The sequence below is a fragment of the Pan troglodytes genome, chromosome 10 (genome assembly GCF_028858775.2).
Source record: "Pan troglodytes isolate AG18354 chromosome 10, NHGRI_mPanTro3-v2.0_pri, whole genome shotgun sequence".
NCBI lineage: Eukaryota > Metazoa > Chordata > Mammalia > Primates > Hominidae > Pan > Pan troglodytes.
In genome coordinates, this window is record NC_072408.2 from 116,365,652 (window position 1) to 116,385,129 (window position 19,478).

General features: G+C 52.4%; 2 protein-coding genes and 1 non-coding gene across 25 annotated transcripts in view; 1 reads left to right on the plus strand and 2 right to left on the minus strand.

The window, feature by feature from the left end:
• MMAB (metabolism of cobalamin associated B) lies at positions 1-18,270 on the minus strand. 2 transcript variants are annotated; one of them, XM_009426213.5, is made up of 10 exons: positions 18,139-18,270; positions 16,445-16,506; positions 13,566-13,659; positions 9,877-9,934; positions 6,539-6,611; positions 6,175-6,276; positions 6,002-6,088; positions 5,799-5,863; positions 3,842-3,901; positions 1,443-1,882 (listed from the first exon to the last, which is right to left on the minus strand). In XM_009426213.5, the coding sequence occupies exons 1-10, from the start codon at positions 18,252-18,254 to the stop codon at positions 1,874-1,876; spliced, it is 726 nt and encodes a 241-aa protein (XP_009424488.1). In that variant the 5' UTR covers positions 18,255-18,270; the 3' UTR covers positions 1,443-1,873. The 2 variants fall into 2 exon arrangements, with proteins under 2 accessions (XP_509512.1, XP_009424488.1); XM_509512.8 differs by lacking the exon at positions 6,002-6,088 and having other exon boundaries at positions 1-1,882; positions 6,179-6,276.
• On the minus strand, positions 12,775-12,915 carry LOC112205200 (U4 spliceosomal RNA). The gene has a single exon (XR_002939038.2). It is a non-coding gene; the product is annotated as a U4 spliceosomal RNA (small nuclear RNA).
• MVK (mevalonate kinase) overlaps positions 18,059-19,478 on the plus strand; it is a 23,970-nt gene continuing 22,550 nt past the window's right edge. For 3 of the 22 annotated variants that reach the window (XR_010147753.1, XR_010147752.1, XM_063784895.1), the window contains exon 1: positions 18,089-18,498. Coding sequence is in view for 5 of the 22 variants with exons in the window: in XM_063784895.1 (XP_063640965.1) it covers positions 18,477-18,498 (22 nt within the window). In the remaining 17 variants the exon portion in view is untranslated. Of the gene's footprint in view, positions 18,645-18,712; positions 19,447-19,478 lie in introns of those variants that run through there. The other 19 variants (XM_063784896.1, XM_063784900.1, XM_063784904.1 and 16 more) reach the window with 14 other exon arrangements.

Sequence of the window (19,478 nt, forward strand, 5' to 3'; positions counted from 1 at the left end):
TTTTCAGGGTTTTTTTTTTTTTTTTTTTTTTTTTTTGTGACGGAGTCTCACTCTATCAGCCAGGCTGGAGTGTCGTGTCACGATCTTGGCTCACTGCAGCCTCTGCCTCGTAGGTTCAAGTGATTCTCCTGCCTCAGCCTCCTGAATAGCTGGGATTACAGGCACCCGCCACCATGCCCAGCTAATTTTTTTTTTTTTTTTTTTTTTTTAGCAGAAATGGGGTTTTACCATGTTGACCAGGCTGGTCTCAAACTCCTGACCTCAGGTGATCTGCCTGCCTCGGCCTCCCAAAGTCCGTTTTCAGCTCTGTTTTGCAAACACTGAGCACCGACTCCATACCAGACCTGGTAGTGACTATGGGGGCAGGGAGGCACAGAACAAAGCCACCTCCTGGAAGGCATTCACACACTCCTGGTCATCTGCACCTCACCCACCCTGCCCAAGGCTCAAGAGGGCCATCACAGCCTGTCAGCAATGAAAGGACCCAGAAGACACAAGTGAATATACCTGGCCCTCCTGCAAACTTTGCAGGCAAGGTGGTAAGAATGAAGGCAAAAATATGCACGTGACTGAGAAGGTAATGTTTGCTGACTTGCCAGCAAGAAAGATGGCCGGAAAGACCAGCTGTCCCGAGCCTAGCGCGGTGGCCCATGCTAAACAGCCACTCAGTCAATATGTGATGGCTGAATGGAGTTCGCCAGGCATTTCAGCCCTGAAACTGGACAAGAGCCTGCCCTTCCAAAGTCATTTCCTGCAATTAGCAGCCTGCAGTCTTTAGGTTCTTGGGGCTGCCTCTTCTGCCCTTCATAAATATTGCCTTTCCCAAGGACACTGCTGGCACTGGCAGTGTCGTTTCATAGCAGGAGGGAGCAGCAGTGACAACTGAAATAAATACAGCCGTGGCACGGATCTCATAGGCATAAGCCAGCCAAGTGCAACATCGGAGAAATCAGTCTGGTGGATGTCAGCCTTGCTGGAAACTGACAACCTCATTTTCTCAAGCTGAAGATGCTGCACCGCAGACCCTTGACTCAGTCCAACCAGACAGGGAATGTTCACCTTCAAGTGGTAGTGTTGTTCTCATCAGCATCTCCATCCCTTTCAGAGGGGGTCCTCTAAGCTGCACCCCTATCACACACACTTCAATCTAAGCCAGGAGTTTCTGAGCCTCGCCTGTCAATCTGCAGCTATCCTTCCCCCACACTTTGGCGGTGATGGGTGGCTCAGAGGTGACTAAACTTCCAAATCTTGTCCGCCTTCCCCTTTACAAATGTGACATTTAAAGCCCCTTTGGCACAGGTAAATCACAATTACATTTTCAAGGGCCTCTGGTCCCATTCCAAATCTGTGAACAACCTGAGCTGGCAGTGGGAGGGCTCTCTCTCTCTCTCTCTCTCTCACACACACACACACACACACACACACACACACACACACACGGCTCCAGCCTTTCCCATTTTTATTCCTTTTCCGCACAGCTCCTTCTCATTGCAGAAATCACTTTACCTGTCTTTCCTGCAATGCCAATTCATTCCCACATCCCTCCAAGACCCAGGAGAGCTTGGGGAAGCAGGGTCAGGGACAGAATCCCCAAAGGGTCACAGTCCCTTGAGGAAGGTGGCAAGAGGTGTAGATCAAAGCTGAGCTGGGACAAAAGGCTGCTTTGAGCCTCTCTGGGTGAGCTCTTCAGGAACCAGGACCCCAGAAGGGCAAGCTCCTCTCTCCACGGCCATCGCCATGGAGGGATCCTCCAAGCTCCCACTTTCTGTGATTTCAGAGTCCCTCAGACTCGGCCGATGGGTCATTTTTCTTGTATATTTTCTCTTGATTCCCCTCCTTCATGGCTGCATATCTGGCTAGCGTGAAGAGATAGTCACTGAGTCTGGAGGGGCAGAGAGAGAGAAGCAAACAGAATGGTTTGAAATGAGAGATCAACGCTAACTGGGTCTTCCCATATCCGCCTACAAGGAGGAGATATAAATGACGCGCTCTGGGCACATTGTGCAGGGAGGGCGGGGGCCCAGCCATCTTGCACTTGATGGATGGCACACGAGGCCAGCTGCTGTGAATGCCAAGGACTCTACTCCAGTGTCAAGGCTGGGGCCATTCCTGCAGGATGAGGCCATTGCCCCGGCCCTACCCCATGGGGCAGATGACTTTGGACTCCTCTCTGAGCCGGTTTTTGCACCTTTGAGTGATCAGGGCTCAGGTGCGTGATCAGTTTGGGCGTTTCCCAAACTACAGTGTGCACAGGCATCACCAGGGGATCTCAGCGACGTGCAGATTCTGACTCAGGAGGGCTGGGCTGGGCTGGGCCCGGGGCTCTGCAGGTCTAGTTCCTGCCCTGGCTGATGCTGACACTGCTGGACTAGGCCCTACTGACATTCTGGATCATTCTGTGTGTTCGGGGCTGTCCTGTGCATCCTGTGCAGTGTAGGATGCTGACAGCACCTTTGGTCTCCACCCACCAGGTGCCAGTGGCACCCCTGCACCCAGTGTGACAACTAGTAATGCCTCCAAACATCGCCAAAGGCACCGGGTGAGAAGCACAGGCTGGAGCACTCTAGAGACCAGAGCCCAGCCCCTTTCCCGCCTCCTCCTTTGAACCAACAGCAATGGTCATCTGTGCATGAGGCCTTCTGCAGGGGCAGCAGTGGAGGGAACTAGAGGACGACGCCACGGGCCCCAGAAGGCGCTTACGCTGTCAGCTCTTCTGCCTTCTGCTGTCCGCACCTTTTGCTGTTTCACTCCCAGCACGAGGCACCACGTTCCTCCCTCTCTCTCTGCCCCAGTCTTGCCCTCAGAGGCCAGCTCCACACCACATCCTCCTGAGTCCTCCCCTGACTCAGGCCCCCTGGGCCCCACGGCTGGCTCTCAGGAAGAGCGAAGGGGAGGTTGTTCAGGGTATTTTACCCCTGGGCCGCATGCTCCTGGAGGGCAGTGGTGTGCCTGTTGCTTGTTGGCTCTGTGAAGCCTCACTGAGGAGATGAAATGGCCTGTCCCGTGCAATGCTATGGGACCGCAGGGTTGCTGCATTGAAGGTGAAGTAGACCTGCTCCTCACTCCCGGCGAAACCCCCCTCCCAGAAGGAAAGGAGCTGCTCAGGACCCGTCAAAGCGCCATGTCTCTGGGAGGAGTGGCCACAGTCAAGGGCCTGAGGTCACTTTCTAGACACCCAGGACAGCTCCTGGGGTGCAGACCTGCTCCCCCAGCTCTCTACCTGCCCCCAGGCTCTGGCCTTGCCCACACTGATGCCACAGAAGCCAGGGCTGGGGCAGGAACCAGCAGAGCAGGCTTTGGGCCAGGTGTGGCTCCAGCCTCATGGGCCGGCCGCGAGGCAGAGGAAGCCCTCCCTGGGCTAGCCTGGCTCACTGGGGCCTGCATGGGGTCCCCTGAGCGCAGCTTGGCCCGGCTCTCTTGTTGGTTCATGCTGCCCCAGGCCCTCTCGGGGACAGGAAACTGGCTGAGAGAGGGCCTGAAGCCTGGCTCCCTGGTCAGTCACCACTGAGAGGCCTCCCCTGAGCACCCAGCCTCTAAGAACGCCCTTTGCCCCCGCAATGCCACTTTGCACTTAGGTTTTTCTTCCTGGTTTTTACAGCAGCCTCTCCCAATAAGATCTAAATCTTATCGGGACAGGCACAGGGCCCACCTTGTTCACCACTGCCTCCCCTGTGCCCGGCGTGGTGCCTGGAACAGAGCAGACGTTCATAAACACTAAGGGAATGAAGGAGGGGGTGCGGGAATGCTGCCCCACACTGCTTCCCGGACCGCTGCACCGCTGCTACTTCCCACAGATGAGCCTCGGCTTTCAGAGAGGAACCCCCAGGTTCCACGCGAGTACCTGTTTAAGAACTTGGCCACGTTCGCATCGGTCTCTCCCATCTGGACAAGAGGCACCACACTAGAAAGGGAGGAGACACTGAGTCACATGACATTATGGGGCTCAACAGGCTCTGACCTGGGGCCTAAACCTTGAGCAGCATTTCACATCCTGCCACCGCTCAACCTGAACCTGCACAGGCTCGGCCGGCAGTGGAGATGACAAATCCATCACAGGTGGCTTTACACAGGCCATCGGCCCCCTTTCCACCAGCACATCGCAGGACGGCCTGGCCAAGGAGGGATCAAGGATGGCTGGTGAGTTGAGGGAGCCACCTGGCCTACACCACACCCCAGCCAGCCAGCTTTTGTACCACTGGACCTGGGTCTGGGTGGGGTGAAGTTGGGGTGGTCTGCCTCTAGCCTTCAAAGGAAGTGGGGGCCTGACCCTTAATTCCCAATGGGCTAAACTCTAAGCCCCTTGTACATCATGACTTAGAACAACTTCACAGGGGAGAAAAAGACCCAGGCAGACCAAGATCCTGATTCCGCAGGATTCTGGATTCCTGGGGTCCATGCCAGTCTATTTGCAGATACATTAGACACTGGACGGCCATCTGCTGGGCACCAGTGTGGTGGCGGGCCCTTGCCGAGCCTTTCCCAGGTATCACCCTGTGGCATACCCCTTGTTGGCAAGCCAGCTACCCAAAGCCCAGCCTCAGGGTTCTCATCCCCACCCAAAGCCATGCACCTGGCTAGCGGCCCAGCAGGGTGTGCACCCAGGCCTGTCACAGAGCTCCAGGCTGTCTCTAGTGGGCACCGCATGCTCAGCGAGGAGCTTCCTCACCCGAGGTGCCCCAGGTGTGTGTCCCCACCTCAGGACAATCTGCACCTTGCCACTGCCATGGCTGCGTAACTCTCTGCTGCATGGAGGACCTATCAGCTGCTCTGCCATGCCTGTTTTTGGGGCCTTTGGGTTGTTTCCAGTTTCTTGCTATTATGAGCACTGCTGATGGATGGCTTTGTACAAATGACAGTTTTTTCTTTTGAAGCCAAAGCTTATTCTGTTACCTGGGATCTCTAAGGAGCTATCTGGGCCCGAGAGCCTTTCATAAAGAACAAAACCTTAGTGGTGTGGGACCGTGGAAGAGCTCAGGCTTGGCCCAGACAGACGTGGACTCCAATCTGGATTCTGCTATCAACCATGTGGGGGACCGTGGCCATGGTGTCATTTCTCTGAGCCACAGCTTCCTGACTCCTGTAAAACAGAGGCCACCACCACCTCTCTCCCAGGGCTATCAACAAGGAGTAAATGAAATTATGAACGTAAAGTGCCGGTCCATTGGATCAAAGTAGGGCTTGCTTTCTCTTCTCTGTAAAGCTGGCTGGCAGCCTGGTCTCTGAGTGGTGTAGATAGAGACTTTGCTCATTTTCTTCTAAAGATTCCTTGAAAAGGCTGTCAGTAGCTTTGGAGGGGGTGGTGGCTAGTCTGCTGACAGCGTCCACCTGGGCTCCCCACAGCCATGCAGGCCTTTCAGGAGCCTTATGCACCCAGCAGCCAGCAGGGTCCTTTCATGTCTACCCCTGTCCCCAAGATGGCTGAGGCTGAGAACCCAGCAATAACTTCCTGCTGTTCTCAGAATACAGGGCTCACAAACAAGGTGCAATTGTGTTGTCTGATAGTCTATTTGGTCACATGTCACTGTCTCCACTCCACAACATGGTGCTCTGAGGACAGGGACTTGGTCTGTCCTGGTCCCCGTCTGGCACAGTGGAGGGGCCCAGACAAGGTCTGTTGATGTGTGGCTGGATGGCTCAGAGATGGCCCTGCTGTACCTGCTTCCTGCCCGCTGTGCAGAGGCCCCTCTCCCTCTCCCCATCTCCATCCTCCTCTCCCTCTCCCTCCTCCCTCCCCCTTCCCCTCCCCCTTGTTCCTCTCCCTCTCCCTCGGGCCCTCTCCCTCTCTCCAGCCCTCTTACCGTCTCTCGGCCCGGCGGCACACGGCCCGGCAGAAATGCAGCGCCGAGCTGATCTTGCCTCCCGACTGAAAGGAGAAAGGGACATTGCCTGAGCAGGGTGGGAAAGGTGTGCCCACTGCGGCCAGGAGCTCCTCTGAAGTCCAGCCCTGCCCCCCAAACCAGGCAGTGTTCTGCCTCCAGGAGCCCTGCCACGGCACACCCACCGGGCACGCTGCTCCAGAGTGGGCAGGGCTGGGAGGGACCGGTGAGGACCTGGAGGGACTTGGGGAACTGGAGGACAGCGTCTGTCACTGTGAAAAGAGGGATTTATTCAGAGCCCATGTGTGTCTGTCACTGAACCTGCCTGCAGCCGCCCCCGGTTAAGCCTGCCCAGTACCTACAGGCAGGATGAAGGCCGTGAGCGGTGGGAGCTGGCTGGTGTACTTGTCGATCCACTGCTCCAGCTCCAGGATGGGCCCCGCCTTGAACGCGGTATACTCTGAGGAGCCAAGGAGCAGAGGGAACTGCCATGAGGCCATCACCCACCAGACCATGGCGGGAACCACCCCCGCCGCCCTTCCACCTGGGTGTCCCGCAGACTGCTTCCACTGGCTCAGAAGGTACCTTCCCTCCCAGGAGCTACGAGCAAGGCTAACTGACCCACCCGTGGGTCCCTGGGGGCCTGGGATCCCAGATGGTGACCCTAGGAGAGTCCCCTGACCCTAGGGCCCTCTGAACACCCACAGGAGTTTGAGAATTACTTAAGTGAGCCTCCCGGGCCGAGGAGCGTGGTGTCGCCAGGGCCGAGCCAACGTCCTGCAATGTGCACTGGATCTGGGGGGCGACAGAAAGTGACAGTCAAGATCTATGTGAGATGGGCTGGACAGAGACAATGTGCAGAGGCGCCACCTAATACGCCGGCAAAGCCTGTGCGAGCTAGCTCATGAAGGGCTGTGATATGGTTTGGCAACGTGTCCCCATCCAAATCTCATGTTAAATTGTGATCCCCAGAGTTGGAGGTGGGGCCTGGTGGGAGGTGATTGGATCATTGGGGTAGTTTTGAATGGTTTAGCACCAGCCCCCTAGTGCTGTCTTGTGATAGAGTTCTCATGAGATGTGGTTGTTTGAAAGTGTGTAGCACCTCCCTCTTCACACTCTCTCTCTCCTATCAGCCATGTGAAGATGTACCTGCTTCCCCTTTGCCTTCCGCCATGACTGTAGGTTTCCTGAGGCCTCCCCAGAAGCAGAAGCCTGTACAGCCCGCAAAACCATGTGCAGATTAAACTTCTTTTCTTTATAAATTATCCGGTCTCAGGTAGTTCTTTATAGCAGTGCGAGAACGGACTAATACAGGCTATCAGACCTTGAATTGGCTGACATTTGAAGGCAAACTCTGAACTTTCAGCACAACATCTTCATTGGACACCCAGCCCTGCTGAGGGGGACCTGGTGTGGCTCTTTTGCAGTCTGAGGGAGGAAAAGGCTCCCATGGGGGCAGCAGCTGGGTTAAGCAGATGACACGCATCACACACCCAGGGACAGTCAAGAGGAACCGTCTGGGCTCTGTCCACGTCTCCTGTGCACCTAGGCCCTGTGAGGTTTTCTTCTTTTCTCAACATTTGACAGCTTTGGTTTTCTAACCTGTAACAGCTGGGCCAAGAGGTCAAATGTGACAGTGCTTTCTAAACTCTAAAGGACAAGGAGCTTGGAGAATGTAGTCAGCTGAGGCGTGTGGGGATTCTGGGAGCAGGAAGCCTGGCTGGGTGAGGCCTGTGCTCTGTCCAGGTGGGGAGTGGGTTTGCTTGGAACAGAAGTGGTCTGTTAAGGTCTGCTGCAGGACTCCAGGCCCCTGCATGACAAATGTCCAACAGCTCTCATGCATGTGAAGACCACAAGTACCACCTCTGACTTTGTGCCCAGCCAGGGTCCACTCAAGCTGGATGGTGGGCTACCAGGAGGGTGAAGGTCTGCGACTTCTGACCTCTCCTAAGATGGCCACTGTGACAGCATTCAAGAAGCAGGCCATGGTGTGTGAGAGCAGAGGCTGCCCATCCAGCACTGGGCTAGAACCTTCCCAGGGCTTCTGACCAGCAGACCTTGGGCAAGCTGCTTCCCTGCTTGGGGTCTCTGCACTTTCACAGTCAAAGCGGGAGTGATAATACTACCCACTTGGTTGGCCACGTGCAGCATGTACCCCAAGGGCTGGGGAGAAATGGCACCAGTTTGGGAATCAGATTCCAGCTCTACTGATGCCTGGCTGTGGGGGCTGGACAAGTCAGCCTTTCTGAGGCTCAGTTTGGCTCCCTATAAGCTGTGGACATTAATTTCCACCTCACGGGTGTCTGTGAGGGTGAAATGGGTGATATGAGGAGAGCAGTGGCATTGCTGCCCGGCCTCATCCACAGGCCCTGCGAGCGGCTACCAGGCCAGGCGGGGCTCCCAGGTGAACCAGACACTGTCCCCGCCCTCACAGTGCCAAGGCTGGGTGGGAGGCGGATGGGTGAACAGGTTAACACCCCTTGTGATGCCTGTGGTTAGAGGATGTGGAAATCCAGGAGCAGTGCCTAACCCAGCTGGAGATTAGGTGGCCAGGGAAGGCCCTTGAGGAGGTGACGTGACAGCTGCGACCCAACGCGTACAGCAGACAGAAATGACCGCTGCTACCGCGGCTCCTCAGGAGGTTGAAAGCCTTCCTCCACCACACAGAATGTTCTGGCAGCTGAGGCTTCCTCCTGCAGCCACAGCCTGTGGCAGCCCCACCTACTCCCCTCCGTCTGCTCCCAGGGGCCTGAGCAGGCTCCAGCCTGGGCTTCAGAACGGAAGTGGGAAGGGCTGACCCTGCGGGGAGCGGTTTCTGGGGACCTGGGTCTGTGTGGAGGTGGAAAGTGCGGCACCCTGGGCATTCTGGGGTGGTGACCCTGTCTCCGTGCTTGAAGTTCTCTGCGTGGGTCAGAGGCCCCCTCCTTCTTAGGGAACAGAACAGTGACACTGTGACACGTGAGTCCCACGGGCTGAGGGCTCACTGCAGCTAGGCTTCCCAGGTTCCCTCTGCATCGGGCACGAGCGAGGCACTTCACACCGGCTTTCTCAGCCTCGGTGCTATTGCCATTCAAGGCCGGGTCATTCTTCGTTGACGGGGGCTGTCCCCTGCATTGCAGGATATTTACATGCCAGCAACACCCCCCACACCCAGATGTGGCAACCAAAAATGTCTCCAGATATTGCTCCGCGGGCCCTGAGGGGCAGAATGGCCCTGGGTTGAGAACCGTTGCATTTTAAATTCCCTCATTTAGTACAATCCTCCCCACTCGCCTGTGAAGGAAGATTATATGTCTCCAGTTGTTTGTTTTGGAGACAGAGGTTTTTTTTTTTTTTTTAAAGACAGGATCCCACTCTGTTGCCCAGGCTACAGTGCAGTGGTGTAATCACATCTCACTGCAGCCTCAACCTCTAAGACTCAAGCGATTCTCCCACCTCAGCCTTGTAAGTTGCTGGGACTATGGGTGCATGCCACCATACTTGGCTAATTTTTAATTTTTTTTTTTTTTTTTTTGTAGAGACAGGGTCTCCCTAAGTTGCCCAGGCTGGTCTTGAACTCCTGGCTCGAAGTGATGCTCCCACCTTGGCCTCCCAAAGTGCTGGGATTACAGGCTTGATTGAACCATGGTGCTCGGCCTGAGACAGGGTCTCAATCTCTTGCCCAGGCAGGAGTGCAGTGGCATGATCACAGCTCACTGCAGCCTTGACCTCCTGGGCTCAAGAGATCCTCCTACCTCAGTTTCCTGAGTAGCTAAGGCTACAGGCATTCACCACTATGCCTGGCTAATTTTCAAATATTTTGTAGAGTCAGGGTCTTATTATGTTACCCAGGCTCCTGGCCTCAAGTGATATTCCTGCCTCAGTCTCCCAAGTAGCTGAGATTGCAGGTGTGAGCCACCATACCTGGCCTGTCCGCATTTTACAGATGAAGAAATGGAGCTCACAGAGGGAGAGTGACTAGCCCCAGGTGACACAAAGAGGAACTGGTGGCTGGATGCTGAGTCCCATGATGGCCACCAGGGATGAAGATTCCCAGCTTGGGTGAGATGGTGTTACTCACTTTCTGAAGCTCTTCGGCAAATGTGTGGCCCTTTTCTGTGACTAATTCCAGAGCAAACCTATGAAGAAAAAGGAAAAAGAATTTGCCTGTAACGTAATGTCCCTAGGCCCTGTCTTGCCATAAACAATAGATTCTCAGGTGGCAGGCCATTTAGTTAATTTAGCTATAATAGCCATGTTATTTTTCTTGCTAACAATAAGAACATTATAGCCTTCCATTTGGGGGGGCGGTGGTATTTGTTTCTTGAAATGCCTTTTCGGATGCTCATTATTTCCAGTCAAGAATTCCTTTTGAACAGCTACTCTGGCCAGGCCCAGGAGAGTCAGTGGTGAACAGAAGCTGACCCAGGCTCTCTCCAGCAAGTTGGTGACAGGGTGAGCAGTGACAGCCTCAAGTGCTGGATCCTGAGCTCTGACCCGCAGCCCTGTGGTGATAGGTGAGTGGGAACCAGACAGACCCAGGTGCAAATTCTGCACCGCTGCTGAGTGTCTCTGGGACTTCAGGCATACCTTACACCTTCATGTTCAGGAGCGTGATATTCAGGAGTGTGATAGGTAATCAGATTAGACATACTCCTGAATGTGAAGGTGCAAACTGAGATCAGTGCTCTGAAGGAAAGAGCAATAGAAGCCTAATCTGACCTTGGCTAGAGAGGCAGGGAGGGCTTCCTGGAGGAGGTGATGCTGGAGGGGAGACTTTGAAGGCTGGGGAGGACTTCCCTCATAAGGCAGAGAAAACGAACTGCCCCCCGACACAGGTCAGGACCCTGGCTCTGCCTCCCTCAGAACCCTGCACTTCCCTCCTGCACCAGTCAGTGCCCCAGCAGGAGACAGTGGCGCGCTGCAGGGATTCCTGGAGGAGGGCTTTGGGAAGGGACAATTCACAGAGGTATGGGCAGAGTTTCAGGGAAATGCAGGAGCCTGAAGGGCAAGGGTCGGGGAAGGTACAACTCACCCTGGAGGGAGCTGAATTCTGGAGTCACTCAGCAGGGAGGGAGTTAGGTAGGGAGCCCAGCTGCCACCAGAGCCATGCACCACTGGGGAACAGGGTCACACACACTCATGAGCTCTCTGCACTCACTCTCCTATCACCTACTGGTGCCTCCCACTGGCTGGACCCACCTGAATGCCAGAAGACCAACGAATCGAGGTGGCACAGCCACCAGGTGATAAGGTCAGCCTCCCATGCATAAAGAGAAGGTGAAGAGAAGGGATTTGAAAGGGCCAATGGAGAATATCCAGCCCATCTTCCTGGCACATCTTACAGTTAGAACTAAACACACCAGTATGTGATTCCCGTCTGGTGTGTCTTCCCCTCTGGACCAAAGGGAGGGCTGTGCAGGCTGGGACACAGTCTGTCTCCATCATAGCGGATGCCCCATGCCTGCCTCACAGGAGGTGTGCAGAAGTACCTGCTTGCCGAGGGACGCCCCGTGACCAGGCCAGTGGCAGGCCCCACCCTGGGCACTTGCCCCAAGCCTGCTCCCACCCTCGTAGCTGCCCAGTGAGTGCTGCCTGCTCCCTGCACTCTGCAGCTCAGGAAGGCGGGGCTAAGGTTCTGCTCCCTGCACTCTGCAGCTCAGGAAGGCGGGGCTAAGGTTCTGCTCCCTGCACTCTGCAGCTCAGGAAGGCGGGGCTGAGGTTCTCTGTTGAGCAGCGCCTCGCACTGCAGATGCTTGGTCAATATCTGACCAAGGAAGAATCCACAACTGAGGTTTCTCCGACCTCCCGCTCCTCCTCAACTGAGAGACGATGGCTCGTGTTTTAGAGCTCATTAGAATAGCTGATGCGAGAACTGGCCTTTTCTCTCTTTGCCCACTTGGTCTTGTGTCTGCCCTCTTCTGGACCCCCTCCCACACACACCAAGGGGTTTGTTTGCCTTCTCTACCCGGCTGGCTGACTATCTGTACCTCCCATTATCTGTCCCGAAAATCTCACCTAGTCAGGCCCGCCATGGAGAAATGGTAGCTAGGAACAGGTAAGTGTTAAGAATAGTAATAATGAGGAGACTCGCTTGAACCCGGGAGGCAGAGGTTGCAGTGAGCCGAGATCACGCCATTGCACTCCAGTCTGGGCAACAAGAGCGAAACTCCGTCTCGAAAAAAAAAAAAAAAGAAGAAGAATAGCTAACATTATTTTTACTTGTGCTAGGCACTGTCCTCAGGGTGAAACATGGAATCATCTCATTCAAGCCCCATAAGAACACAGTGACATGGGAATTATCATGATGACTACTTGACAGAACCGTAAACTGAGGCTCACAGAGGCCACGTGATTTACCTGACGTCCCACAGACAATCAGCAGCGGTGCTGAATTTGCAGCTGGGTCTGTCTGGCTCCCACGCACCTATAACCCCAGGGACCCGGGGTCAGGTTTCAGGATCCAGCACTTGAGACTGTTGCTGCTCCTCCTGTCACCAGCCTGTAGGGCATGCTGGGCAGACTGTGCTCCTGCTTGCAAATATTTGCTGCCCCTCCTACCCCGCTGATGTCAGGCACGTGCACGTGACAGGCTCTGGCCGCTGAAATGTGAATAAATGGAAGGCATCATTCCCAAGAAAGGTTTGTCTTTTGGAGACAGAGTCGTACTCTGTCGCCCAGACTGAAGTGGAGTGGTGCAATCATGGCTCACTGCAGCCTCAACCTCCCAGACTCAAGTGATCCTCCTGCCTCAGCTTTCTGAGTAGCTGGGACTACAGGTGTGCACCACCACGCCTGGCGAATTTTTAAATTTTTCTTTTTAGTAGAGATGAAGTCTTGCTGTGTTGCTCAGGCTGGTCTCAAACTCCTGAGCTCAAGTGATTCTCCCACCTCGGCCTCCCAAAGCGCTGGGATTAGACATGTGAGCCGCTGCACCTAGTCATTTTTTTTTCAACTTTTATTTACCAACAAAGTTTAGTCTCCATAAAGACTGTCAAAAACTGCCAATGTTGACTATATTTCAAGTCATCATGGTGGGGTAGTGGGAAAAGTTTTCAATCAGCAATAATCACATCTTGGGTAAACCTCACTGGCGACAACACTGACACTGCACAATCCCCTGGCAGTGTCAGGAGCCACTGTGAGCTTCACCATGACCTCTTTTCCCTCTGCCACAATGACTGATAATTGCCCCAGGCAGCAGCTGTACTAGCAGCCTGTGTCCCAGAATGAAGGCCACATGGAGCCAAAGAACCCTGTGATGGGTGTGAAGTGGGAGCAGCAAGTCCATCTTTGGTGTCATAAGTCAGGAGATTTTGGGGTTGTCTGTGATCATAGCATGACCTAGCCCATCCTGATCTGGTCCATCCTTGAGTCCACCTTCTAAACTTTGGCTTATGTAAAAAACAACATTCACAAAAGGGATCACATTGGATGTACTGTGCATTATACTAACTCACCTCTTTCACTCAGTATACTAACCTCAGTGGCACACACAGGCTCACCTGAAAAGTGAGGGATGAGAGGGAGGCAGCTTCACATGGCATGGGCCAGAGGCCAGCGCAGGCACAGGCAGGGCCAGAAGGGAAAGGAGTCTGCAGCCCCACAGCCTTGTGGAGCTGACCAGCCTGTGCTTCAGGGCTGAGGAAAGTTCAATAAGGGCTGACAACCTGCGAGGCTGCTGCCCAGCATGCGTGAGAGCTTCACATTCATTACGTTTACTCATACTCGACTCAAACACAACCTCAAGGCCAATCCTGTCCCTCTTACCCAATAGCTGAACTTAATTCATCTGTAGTTCCCACAGCTTCAAACACTTGGTCATCTTTGGGTCTCCTTTCTCCTGTGAAGGTACTAGAAAACCCTGTGGAAAAAAATGTTTAGCCACCCAAATTAAGATTCTGTTTTCCAGATATGCTGTTTTTTTTTTTAAACTTTCAAAGATTTTAAAGAACTTTCTCTTTTTTGAACAGTCACTCTGTCATCCAGGCTGGAGTACAGCGGCGTGATCTTGGCTCACTGCAGCCTCCACCTCCCAGGTTCAAGTGATTCTCGTGCCTCAGTCTCCCAAGTAGCTGTGATTACAAGCATGTAACACCATGCCCGGCTAGTTTTTGTATTTTTAGTAGAGAGGGGTTTTCGCCCATGTTGGCCAAGCTAGTCTTGAACTCCTGGTCTCAAGTGATTCACCCGCCTCAGCCTCCCAAAGTGCTGAGATTACAGGCATGAGCCACCGTACCACCCCTTAAAGAACTTTCAACTTGAAATATAGCATATACACAGAAAAGGGCTCAAATCGTAAGTGTGCAAGTTGGTGAATTACTACTAACTGAATATACCTCCTTGATCAGCACCTAGCTTCATAAACAGAACATGACCAACACCCTGGAAGCCCCCATGTAACCCCTTTTAGTTGCCACTCCCCAAGGGTCAGCCACTATGCTCACTTCTTTCCTGATGTGCTTTTCAACTTAAAAACCACATACTAACCATCCTGATAAAGAAATACAACATGTTCTGTATTTTATATCATATATACATTACCATTATATTTCACATGAAGTCAAAGTCCTCTGTGCCTCTGCCTCGCTCACAGTCCCTGCCTTTCTCCCCCAACCTCTGAGAAAGTGAAAACTGCCTCTGACAGTTTGGAGCTGGCTTTCGCTATCAGGCAGGGTTTGGGGTTGCCAGGTGCCGGCCTGGCACTCACAGGTAGACTGTGGTGTTCTGCTGAACACAAACCATTTCACAGAAAACCATCAGACAGGCCACTCTATGACTATGACGGTTCGAGACCAAGACAAGGCCACTGTGGAAGAACGTCTGAGCACAGACGACTGTGTCCAAACTCCAAAAGATGACCAAACCTCCCCCTTCCCTGGCTAATGTGAGTGACTGCTGCATCTTTATCCATTACAGCGTTAGCACCTCTTTGTCCCTTCTGTCTTCTAGAAACAAATTATTAACATACCCAATTACAGGCCAGGTGCAGTGGCTCACACTGTAATCCCAGGACTTTGGGAGGCCATGGTGGGCAGATCACTTGAGGCCAGAAGTTCGAGACTAGACTGGCCAACATGGCAAAACCCCGTCTCTACTAAAAACAGAAAAAGTTAGTTGGGCATGGTGGTGCATGCCTGTAGTCCCAGCTGTTCGCGAGGCTGAGGCATAAGAATTGCTTGAACCCGGGAGGTTGCAGTGAGCTGAGATCGTGCCACTGCACTCCAGCCTGGGCAACAGAACTAGACCCTGTCTCAAAAAACAAAAAAAGATACCCAGTGACAGAAACAGCCCTGCTTCCTAATAGGATTTAATCCAGAACAAAGCCCCACTTCCTTGTAACCACCCAACACAAGCCCAACCCTACAATAAGTCCTTTCCAACATCCTCTTCCTTCTTTTTAATTGTGGTAACAGATGATACATAACAGAAATTTTACCATTTTGACCCTTCTTAAGTTTACCATTCAGTGGCATTGAGTATGTCCTGTACATGCTTTTATACTTTTACTATACAAGTATATATCCAAAAAACAATACATACTAGTGGTCTGCATGTTTTTGTACTACAAAAAATGGTATACTGGCTTGGTGCGGTAGCTCATGCCTCCTGTAATCCCAGCATTTTGGGAGGCTGAGCTGGGAGGATACCTTGAGCCTAGTAGTTCAAGACCAGCCTGGGCAACACAGCAAGACCTCATCTCTACAAAAAAAATTAAAAAGTATTAGCCAGGTATGGCGATGTGTGCCTGTTGTCCCAGATACTCAGAAGGCTGAGGTGGGAGGATTGCTTGAGTCTGAAAGGTGGAGGCTGTTGTGAGCCATGACTGAGCCACTGCACTCCAGCCGGGGTGACAGAGTAAAACCCTGTATCAAAAAAAAAAAAAAAAAGAATCATAGCAACACATTCTTCTGCATCTTACTTTTTTCCATATAACATGTTCTAGCATTTTAAAAACTATTAAAGTAATATATACTCATTATAAAAAATAATAAAATAGAATAAAAGTATGTAAATAGTGAAAGTCCTTCTGTTTGTTCCCCTCTCACAATTTAATCTCTCTCCCAGAACAGTCCCAGGTGTAACCTTTCAGACTATTCTACACACACCTGAACACACATATATGTACATGCTTATCCAGACAGATTCAGGCTTTTGTCATTTAATATCTCTTGGGTGTTTTTCATTTCACATTACATTTTTGTAATGTATTTTGAGATCTGTCAAATATCATACTTTTTTTTTCTGAGACTTTTTTTTTTTTTCTGAGATGGAGTCTTGCTCTGTCACCCAGGCTGGAGTGCAGTGGCATGATCTTGGCTCACTGCAACCTCTGCCTCCCGAGTCCAAGCAATTCTCCTGCCTCAGCCTCCCAAGTAGCTGCTGGGGTTACAGGCATGGACCACCATACTCAGCTAATTTTTGTATTTTTAGTAGAGATGGGGTTTCACCACATTGGCCAGGCTAGTCTCAAATTCCTGGCCTCAGATGATTAGCCCAACAGGGCCTCCCAAAGTGCCGGGATTACAGGCATGAGCCACCGTGCCTGGTATATTATACTTTAAAGTGGCTGCAAAGAATTTGGAAGAACTTTAAAATGGTGTATGCCATGAGTATTTCTTTGCATTTTTCACCTGTCCCCACCCTACCTTTGTCTCCCGTTTTGGTGTAAATCTTGGGGATCCTGGGTGTCTTCGAGGAAGGCTGTGGCCTAATGAGAAATAAACATCAGTATCTGGTGAGTGGGGATGGCTTACACAGAGGGTCAGCTCCTTCAGAGGGTCCCAGCTTGCTGCTTGTAACCTCAGAGGCAGCACTTACCCCTTACTGCTTAGATGGTCATCTCTTGTTGATTTCTTTCCCCTAGATCCTTTCTAATAGCAAACATTTTGTGGGCAAGACCAGAGCTGGATGACAGAGTGTGTAGAGTAGCTGATGTAATGCCTTGCTCAACAAAGATGCTCAATAAATATTTGCTGAAGGACTTGATTGATCCTTTGCCATTGTCCCTGCACTGTGCCAAGTAGTTTACAGGCATTATCTTCTGGAATTATCCTGGAATCTTTCCACAACCCCAAAGGTAGCCACCACCTATTCTCTTCATTTTACTGAGGAGGAAACTATGGCTCAGATGAGACACCTTCCTAGACCATCCAAGAAGAGGCAGGAGTGGGATGCCCAAAAATGTCCTAGACCAGAGCACAAACTGTAACTTCTATCCTACCAAAATTATTTATTTATTAATTATTATTATTATTATTTTGAGATGGGGTCTCACTCTGTCACCCAGGCTGAAATGCAGTTGCACGATCTAGGCTCACTGCAACCTCTGCCTCCCGGGCTCAAGCAATCCTCCCACCTCAGCCTCCCGAGCAGCTGGGAGCACGGGTGTATACCACCACACCCAGCTAATTTTTTTTTTTTTTTTGGTAGAGACGGGTTTCACCATGTTGCTCAGGCTGGTTTTGAACTCCTGAGCTCAAGCAATACGTATTGCCTGCCTCAAACTCCCAAAGTGTTGTGATTACAGGCGTGAGCCACCGTATCTGGCCTATGATTATTTTGTTCACAGACAGGGTCTTGCTCTGTTGCCTAAGCTGGAATGCAGTGCAGTGGCATGATCATAGCTCACTGCAGCCTTGAACTCCTGGGCTCAAGTGATCCTCTGCCTCAGCCTCCCAAGTAGCTAGGACTCTTAACTCTATCCTACCCAAATTCTTATCTTATACTCCAACTCAGGGCCTCTTGCAGGAAAAGAAACCTGAGCCACTTCCATACTATGAGGCTTCGAGTGTACTCAGAGATGAAGAATTGCCAAAATACAGCTCAAAAAGTGGCATTTTCAAATAACAATGTAAACAACTCAAGGACATAGCTCAAAATTAAAATGTGACATTACAAGCCCATTCGAAGGTTAATTTCCTGGATCTGTGAACTAAATTAATGCATTATTAATCCACGGTACTCTAGAGGTTCTGAGGTCTGGGTTGGGGTGCAAGTTTCAAGGAATATGAGGAAAGCCATCTTTAGAAGGTGCTGGTGTATCTGGGACCTGGGGGATAAACTGCTTTGGAGATTGGTCACAATCTGAGTCGAGAGCCCTCCTGGCCCACATGGGATATGCCCTGCCCTGCCCGATGATAGCGGGGCTTCATTGGGACTTAGGCAAAGACTACCTGGTCTCTGGCGCCCACGTGGCCCACGTTGCCATGGTGACGTCAGAACAGCGTGGGACGTCACCTGACGGTTGCCGCGGTGACCTCACGGCGGTGTGACGTACCCATGGCGACGACACCACGATTCACGGCAGGTGTTCGAGTTACCCTTCCCGCCAGCCACTCACCTGTCCCCGTCTTCCACGCCCTGAGGGCCGCGGCTCTGGAAACGGGGATACAGGAGCCTGGCGGCGCCGAAGCACCCGCGCAGGCCAAGACGGCTCCCCAGGCCCCACACAGCCATGAGCCAGGCTGCTTGACGGGAGCTGACCCCGCCAGGTTCCCGTCCAGTCCCCGGGGTGACTCCACCCACAGCTGGCCGCGCCACCGCTCAGCTTTCAATTTTTATTGGTTCGCAGTTCTCACCCCAGGGCGGGACACTCCCAGGGACTTGTTTCCCATTGGTTTAACGGAAGGAGCGGGGCGGGAAAACCCGTGTCGGCTTGGCTGCAACACCTATTGACCAATGTTCAAGCCTATTGGTAAAGGTACTCCGGGCTCGCGCGCTCTGATTGGCTGGCCTGAAGTACAAAGCCTCCTCCCCTTGAGGCACGGGCGCTCTGGGTTGTGGGAGTTGGGGAGGTGCTCCGGCTTCGGCACGGAGGGGCGGCGGCCGGGGAGGCGGCGGCGGCAGGTGAGAGGCCGGGGTCGGGCGGCCGGGTAGCGCGAGGTCCTAGACCCAGGACGACGCTGAGCCAGGCGTCCAGCTTCTGTGGCTCAGTTTCTCCAGCTCTGAAAGTCTTGCCCCGAGGGGTCGGCGACCTCAATCTGACAGTCGTGATTTTGAGCTTGACAAGCAAGGGGATTCCCCGCTCTGAGCCTCAGTTTTTCTAAGAAATGGGGATCACGATAGTCTTAGCTCATAGTACACCTGAATCTTAGCGTAAGGTAATCTACGTAAAGCCTTAAGAGGAGGATAATTTTGCGTTATTTATAAAAGTGTAAATTGCACACACCTATAGACCCTGCAAGCTCCTTTCTAGGACTCTGTCCTGCAGAAATACTCATTTAAGTGTGCAAAACGAGGCGTACTGGGTGTTTTCTGCAGCCTTGTTTATAATTGTGACACATTGGAAACAGCCTAAATGTCCAGCAAAGAGTTCTTTCTGCTCCATGATTTCATGTAAATTTCTACCTTTAATAGTAGTAGTTGTAAAAGCTGAAACGAAGAACAGGGCCAGTAATAAGTAGCTCTCAGTAATTGAATGATTAGTAGGTGCCAGACACCGCCAAGTGTTTCCCTTGCGTTAATTTAACCTTCCTAACATCCACCGAGGTAGGTACGGTTATTTTCTCTCCATATAACGTGTGGGGAAACCGAGGTTCTTAGCCATTTAAGTGAGTTAACTAAGATGACATCACTGGGGAGTGGAAGAGCTGGCATTTGAACCCAGATCTGTTGGATGTGTCCAGTTGACTCCTGCATTGCCTTTCTGGTACGTAGCAAGTGCTGGACGGTAACTACCTT

What these genes read in the sequence shown, in the direction of transcription:
- MMAB (XM_509512.8), bottom strand. Translation starts at nt 18,254, where the DNA reads ATGGCTGTGTGGGGCCTGGGGAGCCGTCTTGGCCTGCGCGGGTGCTTC. An exon ending in TGCCGCCGGGCCGAGAGACG is followed by an intron (nt 3,902 to 5,798) that starts GTAAGAGGGCTG and finishes CTCCCTTTCTAG; the next exon opens with TGTGGTGCCTCTTGTCCAGA. An exon ending in GTGGCCAAGTTCTTAAACAG is followed by an intron (nt 1,883 to 3,841) that starts GTACTCGCGTGG and finishes CTGCCCCTCCAG; the next exon opens with ACTCAGTGACTATCTCTTCA.